At 36.2% G+C, this 10388-nt stretch overlaps 1 protein-coding gene across 1 annotated transcript; it reads right to left on the bottom strand.

Annotated features, from left to right (window-relative positions):
- Positions 1-6844: 6844 nt before the first annotated feature.
- LOC149193741 (uncharacterized) lies at positions 6845-7825 on the bottom strand. Its single transcript, XM_089407422.1, has one exon. The coding sequence runs from the start codon at positions 7823-7825 to the stop codon at positions 6845-6847; it is 981 nt and encodes a 326-aa protein (XP_089263548.1).
- Between the last annotated feature and the right edge of the window lie 2563 nt (positions 7826-10388).

Here is a 10388-nt window from a genome sequence, read left to right on the forward strand (position 1 = left end):
CACCGATTGTAATAGGAGTTTGCTCCTCTCTCTTTTTTTTTTTTGCAATATAACCAATATCTGATCGTGTTAAAAAAATATATCTATTCAGAAAATCAACATGCAATTAATTTATCACTTAAGTGCTTAATATCATTTACTATGATGCATTCTATAATAATTACTGCTTTTAAAAGAGCGACTTCAGTTGGAGATGTTTTTGCTATTGGTGCCAGTGCAGTTGGTGTTGGTTATGGGTAGTTTGTATCTATAGGTGAAAATTCAGAGAGTTCAGTCATAGATGGAGGATATGTGTAGGAAGTACATTTTATGAGATAAAGATTAGGTTGTAGGACAAGTGATGGTTATGTGAATGGATCTGCATCTATTTTTCGATGGCATATTGAATCTATTTCTAAGACTATCTTTAGACTAAGTAGTTTGAGACTCATTTCTATTATGTTGTGCCTATATGAAGGTGAAACATGGATATTGATGGTGTTATTTAGTCTTATCTTTCTAGTGATGTTTGGAGCAAAATGGTTTTTTCAATGTAATGATCCTAAAAGTTTTATGGATCTTGAAAGTTTTGTTAAGTTGTTATCAATACTGTAATCTTTGCTTCCAACATTATCAATTTTTCGAGATTTTAATTTTCCATCTTATTTGATTATTTTGGTCAATTGAAAGCAATGCTGAAATGCATGAATGAATATATAAACATAAAAACATGTGTCAGCCACTATTTTCTAATCCATTTAGAACGATAAACTTTTGCAATTTAATTTTCAAAGTGCAGAACTTACAATCAAAGCTTTCATTGTGCAAAATAACTTATAATACTTTTGGAATGCTAGTTTTTAGCTTAATGTACAACGGTAGAAACCACACCAAGTCATAAATTGTTACTTAATTGACATAATTCAGTGAATAGAGTTCATTTAATATTTGGATAATAATTCAATAGTGATAAGGCATCTAAGTCATGAATTGACATCTAAGATCCAAAATCACTCCTTACTATGCACAGCAAAAATTGGTCGATAGAAAAAGCAAGTTTACATAGTAAATGTCCTACATACGCTTTGGTTCACTGACTAAATGCCAAAAGGATTTATATTTATTGGCATGAGAGCTTTAGCTAATCAAAGTAGGATGTGGTTTAGGATATTAATAAAATAGTATCTCGATATTGATTTATAAAGTGTGTGAAACATGTCAATCATGAAATGTAATTGTATCTATTGGACTATATCGAGTTGGAATTTACGTAAAATGTATATGATTTAAAGTAACTAGTTTCAAAATAGACTTTTCTTATTAAAGATCAGGAAAAATATTACTAGCCATATTGATGGCGATCATTGGTTAATGAATACCATTAAAATCAATAATGTTTAAATGTCATTTTAGAACTTAGATGTGAATTCATGTTTGAATGAATTATCTCCTTTGACGTATTATATGTAGGCTTGTTGGTTGTGAAAGCAATTTGTCAACATGTTCATTTTGTTATAGAATCATTAGTACTGAAGTCAACACTAAACTTGTTTTAGGCAATCGACTTACTTTGTTTGTTCTGAAACTGTTAAGTGTTTTTAGGTTTTGCTTTCTAATTTGTCTATCATTTTTTGCATTTTTTACTAAGAGAAAAAAAAATGACCCAAATAAACAATGGCTCTAATAATGAAAGATGTTGGCACAAAACTTTCCACATAGTGAAAGTTCTCCGCACAAGCATTTGTTAATAAAAAATATAAGTGTGTCGTGATGTTCCACGCTTCCATGTACATATTATTGCTAATACCAAATAATCCATATCTTTGTATTGAAAATACCGTTAATTAATTTATTAAAGGTTGTGCTCTTATAATGAAATCTCTCTGCTCACTGAAATCATTCCTCACAAACATTTGTTAATAACAAATAGAAGTGTGTCGCAATGTTCCACAATTCTGTATGCATTCTCTCTCCACACAATTATTTTGCATCATTATTATTATATGTTATTGGTAGTGTTTTAATACTAAATAATCCATATTTCTGTATTTTGCATACCACTAGTCAATTGAGTAAAGGTTGTGCTAATTGTGGAAAAAAAACTGCATAATGAAAGCTCTCAACAAAGATCTCTCGGAGACCAAGTGTGGAATTGTGGAGAATAATTTCTCCATGGAAATATCTCTACACAAGCATTTGTTAATAACAAATACAAGTGTGTTGCGATGTTCTACACTTTTGTATGCATTTTCTCTCCACACAATTCTTCTGCATCATTATTATTATAAATTATTGGTAATATTTTAATTCTAAATAATCCATATCTCTGTATTCTGAGTACTGCTAATTAATTTTCTAAGCATTATGCAGAGTGCGGAGAAAGTTTTGTAGCATGAAAGCTCTGCACATAATGAATTGAAATTTGTTTCTGACTGCGATATGTCTATTAGCGCCTTCGATTTTCTTGATTGTTTGGTACCTATGAATTGAGTTGGCATTAATGGCAAAGACAGAGGCTTAAAATCAAGGAAAGTTAGATTGATGGTATATATAGATTGTTGGAGTGACTTTGCAAGCATAGACTAGAATTTGCTTCAGACTACAATCTTTCCATTATCGCCTTTGATTTTCTTGATTGTTTGGTTCCTGTGGATCGAGTCGACATTAATAGTGAACATAAAGGGTTAAAATCAAAGAAATTTAAATTGATGGTATATATATATATATATATATATATATATATATATATATATATATATATATATATATATATATATATATATATATATATATATATAGTTGGAGTGCCTTTGCAAGCATAGAGTCAGGGATTAGAGCCATACTGTGCCAAGTTGATCAACAAGTTTGGTACAAGTTGAAGTTTATGGAGTGCAATTCTGGAATTGCAGAGGAAGAGCTCAACATTTATTTATTTAAGATGGTTGGTGCTATGGATTTATCATCGCTTTGGTCTCAAAGCATGCTCAGATGATTCTATCTAAATCATGGGTCCATTTCAAGCTTTTAAATGAAAAAATGGCAATATTGGAGCTGACTGTGGATTGGTTGCAATCTAGAAATGAAATGTTGAGTTTTCATGTGGATAATTTAGCTCAGGCAGAGGATGTCAATGCTGAGCAGGACAATAATCCAGAAGATGAGGATACCATGGTGGAGCATGGGATTTTAGCACCTCATAAAGAGAGTATATTTGACTCTACCAGTGACCAGACTCCCCTCTTTCTCAGCTTGAGACATAAGTTAATGAAGCACAGATTGCTTCTGTTATGGAGGATATGTAGTGATTTAGGCAATTGTTAGTCCTTTTTCTTATTATGTGATACAAATGTATTATGTTTGTAGGTATGTTTCTGAGACTATATGGAGAAAATAAGTTTAGAATAGCTATTTGTAGCCCAGTTGTGAATTGTGTCAATCCTTCTTGTATTTTTTGGACATTAGAAGAATTTCGGTTGATGATATACAAGGTTGTGGCATTTCACCTTAGTTCATCATCGAATTCGAAAATAAAAATAAAACAAATCCATGCGTGATATTTATCTATATCACTCTATTTAATTTGTTGGATATACCCTACATCAAAGTAAATTATTTCTTTGCTTTTGGTGTAAATTCTTATTCTGCTAATCTTTTCGCAAACCAAAAAATATTTCCTAGTTTTAAAATGTTTTCGTAGCTTAATTTGCAAATTTGTTTATTTCCCTTCCTAGTTAACATGAGCATTTATTCAGAAAATCAACATTGTATAATGATTATTGCTTTTTAGAAAATCAATCGATATTATAAAATCTTATTTTCACCATTTATTCAGAAAATGCATGCATAAATAATTTTCCGCAACCAGTTTTTGTTATGGAAGAGTAAAGTGATGTGCAGAAAACAATATGTGTGGTAGAATCTTCGTTCATTATTTTTTACACATTCATATACATTATCCATTTGCACATAGCAACATTTTGGAGTGCATATTACTGAATATTAAAAATTTAATTAAGGCTAGTAATGAAATCGTTATGCTAAAATAAAAACTTCGCCTCTATCTCCGCATTCTGCAATAATGACAAAGTATTTTGTGTGAAGAATGGGTATGTGTAGAGATAAGGGACTATCGAAAAAAATTTCACAGAATACAAACTTTGACTACACCTTTGCACTCTGCAATAAAGATAAATTGCAAAAATGTGAGCATTCTCAAATAAGGAGAAAATGTGGGCCCCACATAGTTCTTAGCCTTAATCGATTAATTAACAATAGAGGAGATAAGGGAGGGTGGACAATCACGTTGCACAATAAAACTTTGACTCTACCTATGAACTCCACAATAACGACAAAATATTGTGTGCGGAGAATGTGTATGTGTGGAGATAAGGGTGTATGGAGAAGCACTTTGCATAATAAAAACTTGGACTTTACCTCTCTACTATGCGATAAGGAAAAATTTCACTCACAGTCAAAGTTGCATCAATCATTCTATTGTTAATAGAAAAATTAGTAAATGATAATTAGAATACATATAATTAGAATAGAATTGTATGAAGGATATCCACACATCGTTTCAACTTTATATCAGGTATATTGGCTATAGAAACATGTGCATATACTTGAATTCACTGAATAAATGCTAAAAATATTATTTTAAAATATTGATAGATACAATTTTATCGATATTAAAGTAAACTCTATTAATTATTTTGGTGATAATGTGATTGTGTATCATTTTATGATTAGATATTAATATCATTTTTAAGAATTATTTAATTCTTCGATGTTCACATTCTCTCTCCACACAATTCTTCCGCATCATTATTATTATTTATTATTGGTAATATTTTAACACTGAATCGTATTCTGAATATTGTTAGTTAATTTAGTAATGGTTGTACGGAGTGAAAACAACACACTACACAATGATAACATGATTGCATATCATTTTTCTGAATAGCTATTAATAGCACTGATAAGCATTAATTAATTCTACGATGTAAAGTTTGAATTTTCATTCTCTCTCCGAACAATTTTTTGCATCATTATTATTAGATATTATTAGTATTATTTTAACACTAAATCGTATTCTAAATACTGTTAGTTAATTTATTAAAGGTTGTATGGAGTGTGGACAAACTCCACATAATGAAATATTTGTTCGTATAATGAAAGTTATCCACTCAAATCTATTTGCACAGTGAAATCTCTTCACACAATGAAATCTCTCTGCACAAAACTCTCTGCATAATGAATGCTTTCCACATAAGTGTGTAGAATAGTTATTTTTCTTCAATGCTGTAGAATCAATTTCTACCACACTTTAGACTTTTTTTCGGAACACGTGTGGGAGTGTGGGAGTGCGAAAAAAGTTCAAACCTAGCACACAATGCTGCAAAATCAACTTCTTTGCACTTCAAAGCCAACATACAATATCAAATATCATTTATCAAATTTAATGTCACATATTGCACTCGTTATTTGAATAGTTTAACATTAATGTTTATAACATATTTTATTACGTAATCATTCTAATGATAACATGTAATGTGCAAATTGTTGAAAGCATTTAGTACTAGAGCATGGAAAAAAGGACAAGTGTGTTATATGAAAAAATCATGTCCAGATGGTAATGTTTATTAAGATTGTGGAAACTTGGAATTCCCACTTAGCATTGAAGAATTAATTAACGCTTAGCAGTGATAATATCTATTCAACAAATCAACATGCAATTAACTTATCACTCAAGTTCTTTTTTTTTTTAGACAAACTTCGGTTGCTATATTATAATCTGAAAAAAGAAGAGGCTGTTCGCCATACATACAGTATTTCCTGAACTTCATGGATCCAAGGAATTACAAAAAGGGTCCATTCCTTGCTCCTTGTTCTGATTTTCCTGCCTCTAAGGCTTCTTATACTACTGTAAATCCTTACATATTGCAAGCACCAAAATTTACAACTACAAAACATAATTAGTCTATTTCTATATGGCTGATCTTCCTTGCTGTGGACTCATCTGGGTTTGGGTCCGGATCATTCTGTTTTGCACTGGAGGAAGAAGGGGTTTCCTTGAACTTTTTGTCCATCATGAACTTGAGGACTACTATCGATTCTTCTGCATGACTGCACCGGTTGGACAAGTTGCTGAATTGTTCATGTAGAGAATTGACTCTGTGTAGGAACAAATTGATCTCTGCCCGATACTTCTCATTGAGTACTCTGAACTGGTCTTCCATTCGCGTTTCCAGGCTTCGGACTTGGTCCTCCAGTGCACGTTGTTGCGCTCTCAGCTCCTCGAACTCTGCCTGAAGGTCTCTGCAGTGGAAGCAATCTTCTGAACGGGCCATTGTCTCTGAAAATTCCCTGTCTGCGTTGTTGGCTTCTTTAGCGCGGGTTCTCTGAGTTCTTAGCTTACTGCAGACTGCAATCACGACTCTCGCAGGGTTGTTATGCTTCTGCTGGTCACAATAACAACTCCCTCGGGCTGAATGGAACTGAACGGGAACAATAATGCTCTGATGCCTGGAGAAACTGATTTTCTTAATGTATTGGGTGTTTCTGCCATCTGAGGTATAAATAGAAACGATTTGCATGCTGTGTGGGCGGGAAAGTGCCCGGCTATGGCTCGAAGTAGTCCACAGGATGGTCAAATGCGTATCATGAACCGCAAATGAGATCCTACTGCAAGGACGATTCTCTGCTGGATTTCTCTTGGTTTCCATGTAATGAATCGATGTTCTGATTTTGTCGCTGATCCAAATCCTGCCTACCTTACCTGCTCCGTCATCGGCTCTGACTTCTTGTCTGATGTCATTAATACTGTCAGTTATGGTACACCTGCTGTTGACTAACCGTTGTAGATTCATGGTAATGGCTGCAGAGAGACAATGTTATTACAACTCAGGCTGCCCTTGGAGCGCGCGCATGCCCTGTTGGCATACTTATCAGCCTCCTTGTTCAAGCCCCGTAAGATGTGATAGTATTCGATCTCTTCCATTGAAGCATGGAGGATCTGATTCCGGTGGTTTATCTGCTGGAGGAGGATATTCGGCGTGCTCTGTCTCTGCGCCATAAGCCTGATAATTATAGCTGAGTCCCCAAAAACCACTGCTTTTCGTATCCCTAGCTTTAGCAGCTGCGTGAGGCCCTGGTATAATGCTAATCCCTCTGCCCTGTTGTTGGAAATTTCTCCTAGCCCCCATTCGAAATGAAGCATGCTCTCTCCATTTGCATTGCAGATTAGACCCCCTGCGCCAGCTTGGCCCGGGTTCGATTTAGAAGCTCCATCGAAAAATAAATAGAACCTGTTACAATTTCGCAGCCAATTTGAAAATTCCTCGTCCTTTAGCCTTAGTTTCCATGGGCTGCTTGTTTCTTTCAGTTGTGTTCTTGCTTGATTTGCTTTCTGAGCGCTTGCAGTATTCTCTAAAACATAGCTGATCAGGTTTCTCTCTTCTATGCTATAATTGGTTGCCTCAATCTTGCCTTTGGTGTGATTTGTGATTGTCTCCTCCGCTAGCATTTTTGCCTTATGACAAATTATCCTGGTATTGCAGCCTTTCTCCTGGAAAACCTTTCCATTTCTTGCCAACCAAATGCGCCATAAAAGTGTTAGGGGAATGGTGTTCCATACCCTTTGCACCAATTTACTCCTTTTCTCTTTCCATGGACAGTTCTTTCTCCACTTGTGTATCGTTTCTGCTATAGTTGCCTGAGGCTCCCAGGAAGCTTCCCCTATTGAGGCCATCTTTCTCCAACATTCATCAGCCACCGGACATTCTACAAACAGGTGCTGGATTGTTTCCTCTGATCTACAGCAGTTTGGGCATCTGGATGGCCCCATTATGCCTCTTTTCTTTAAGTTTTCCGCTGTTAATATTTTTCCTTTCAAGAGCAACCAAATGAAAAATTTGATTTTGGGGGGGGCTTCTGCTCTCCAAACAAGTTTCCATTGGTTCCATATTTCCTGATGGAAGTTGCTCTCACATAGAAATTGGTGGCCAGCTTTAACCGTGTATTGAGTTCCAGTTGGGTCCCAACGATATCCATCATGCTTGCCTTTTTGGATCGGAGCTTTGCTGTGTAGAAGATCCTTTAGGATAGTGAGGCTAGTATCTAGCTCCCTGGGATGATCCGGAAAGTTCCAACCTGTCCATGCTTGAGAGTGGTTGTCCCAATGAGATATTTGGGCCAAGTGCATTATTCCTTTGCCATTGAGCCAGTTTATGGCAGGGATTGCCTCCATGTTTGTTCCAATGGGATGCTGCCCTAAAATTCTGTCTGTGGAGAAGTTGATGCTGCCCCCCCTCCTGGGACCTTTGATATATTCTGAGACATAAAGGTAGTGGCCTTCTTGCAGAGTTGCCAAATTTTTGTACTATCCCTGCTGGGTATATTAGTCTCCAAGAGTTGGTGCCTTGTGCAGTTCAGGTATTTTGCTTCTAAAACCTTCTTCCACCACGCTACAGGCCCAGTGATCAACCTCCATACTATTTTTGCTCCAAGTGCTAAATTTAGCAATTTTGGTGATCGGATGCCTAATCCTCCTTTTTCCTGAGATTGAATGATGTTCTTCCAGCCTACAAGATTGAATTTCTTTTTTTCCGTTTTCCCTCCTTGCCAAAGGAAATGCCTGAGAGCTCTTTCCATTTTCTGATGAAAAACAACAGGAGCTTGATATAAGGAGAACCGATATATGGGTAGAGAAGCTATACCTGATTTTAGAAGAACTAGACGCCCTGCTGGATTCAGCCACATGGTGCCCCATTGCTGGATTTTTCTCTTTATTTTGTCAAGAATTTCATTCCAGGTATCAGCTTTCAGCGGTCCCATACTTACTGGCATCCCTAGATAGGAGAAATGATTCCAGACTAGTTTGCAGGAGACTCCAAATATACTTGCAATGTTATGGATGATGTGATTTGGTGTGTTCCAACCATATATACAACTTTTTATCTGATTGACCTTCCCACCTGAGTAATCCATGAATTGGTCTAAAATCTTCTTAAAGCGCCTTGCAATAGTGGTGGAAGCTCCTCCTATTAAGAGAGTATCATCTGCAAATTGAGAGTGATTGATGTTCTTTGTTCCTTGTTCGATCTTGATGCCAGTGATTAGACCTATTCTCCGCTTGTAATCCAAGGTTTGACTGAATGATTCAGCCATAAGGATAAACAAGTAAGGAGATAGGGGGCAGCCTTGTCTAAGGCCACGAGAAGATTGGAATGCAGCACACGGTCTCCCATTAATTAAGGGGGAGATCCAGGGATCCGTTATACAAGCTTTGATCATTGTGATAAAGGAGGGGTCGAATCCCATTTTATGAAGTACAGCATACAGGAAGGAATGCCTTACCCTATCAAAAGCATTGGCGAGATCCAGCTTAAGAACAAACCCTTTCTCTTTTCTACTTAAACTTGAGTGGATGGCCTCTTGCACAAGAAGGATAGAATCAGTGATGTGCCTATTAGGGAGAAAGCCCCCTTGGTTTTCTGAGATCAGGGATGGGAGATATGGCTTAAGCCTGGATGCTAGAATTTTTGAGACTATTTTATATGCTGAGTTGCATAGAGATATTGGTCGAAATCTTGAAAAGGTGGAAGGTCTGTTCTCTTTGGGGATTAAGGCTAGATAGGTGGAGTTTGTAAATCCCCCCATTTTGCCTTTTTTAAGAACCCAACGAATCATCTTTGAGAGATCTTTTTTGATCATCTGCCAATATTCTCTATAAAAGCTGATTGGAAACCCATCAGGTCCTGGAGCTTTATCTGGGTGTAAGCTCCAAATTGCTGCTTGGATTTCTTCTTCTTCTACTTCTTTTCTGAGACTGCTGTTCATTTCTTGAGTGACTCCTTTGGGCAGATGTTGCAGCATGCTTGAATAATCCTCCTCACCTTTGTCCTCAGTCAGAAGGCTATTAAAATGTTTGGTGGCTGCTTCCTTTATAGATTCCTGAGTGTTGTAACTGTTCCCCTCATTATCCTTTATTGTGCTAACTGTATTTTTGGCCTTTCGAACCGTGGCCTGCTTGTGGAAATAAGCTGTGTTTTTATCCCCCTCTTGCAACCAGAGTTGCCTGGACTTCAGTCTCCATTTTGTTTCTTCGTCCCTTATAGTTTGACTCAGCTGAGAATATAATCTAGTTTCTTGCTCTTTAGTTTGCTGGGATAGCCCAAGAGCTTCTATTCTTTGTTGCACTTCCTCTAGCTCTTGCTTAATTTTCTTTTTGTTCACCTCAGGCTCTTGATAATTGTTCTTTGCCCAATTTTTTAGAGCCTGTCTTACTCTCTTCAATTTTGTCTCCCAAATATAAGTTGGCGATCCTTCCACATGTTGAATCCAAGCCTGCCGCACCACATCTTTTGCAGCTGAGGAGCGATTCCAAATGGAGCAGTATTTGAAGGGTA

The sequence above is a fragment of the Pinus tabuliformis genome, chromosome 2_2, assembly GCF_031772625.1.
Source record: "Pinus tabuliformis cultivar Carrire ecotype Pingquan chromosome 2_2, CPIR1, whole genome shotgun sequence".
Classification (NCBI taxonomy): domain Eukaryota; kingdom Viridiplantae; phylum Streptophyta; class Pinopsida; order Pinales; family Pinaceae; genus Pinus; species Pinus tabuliformis.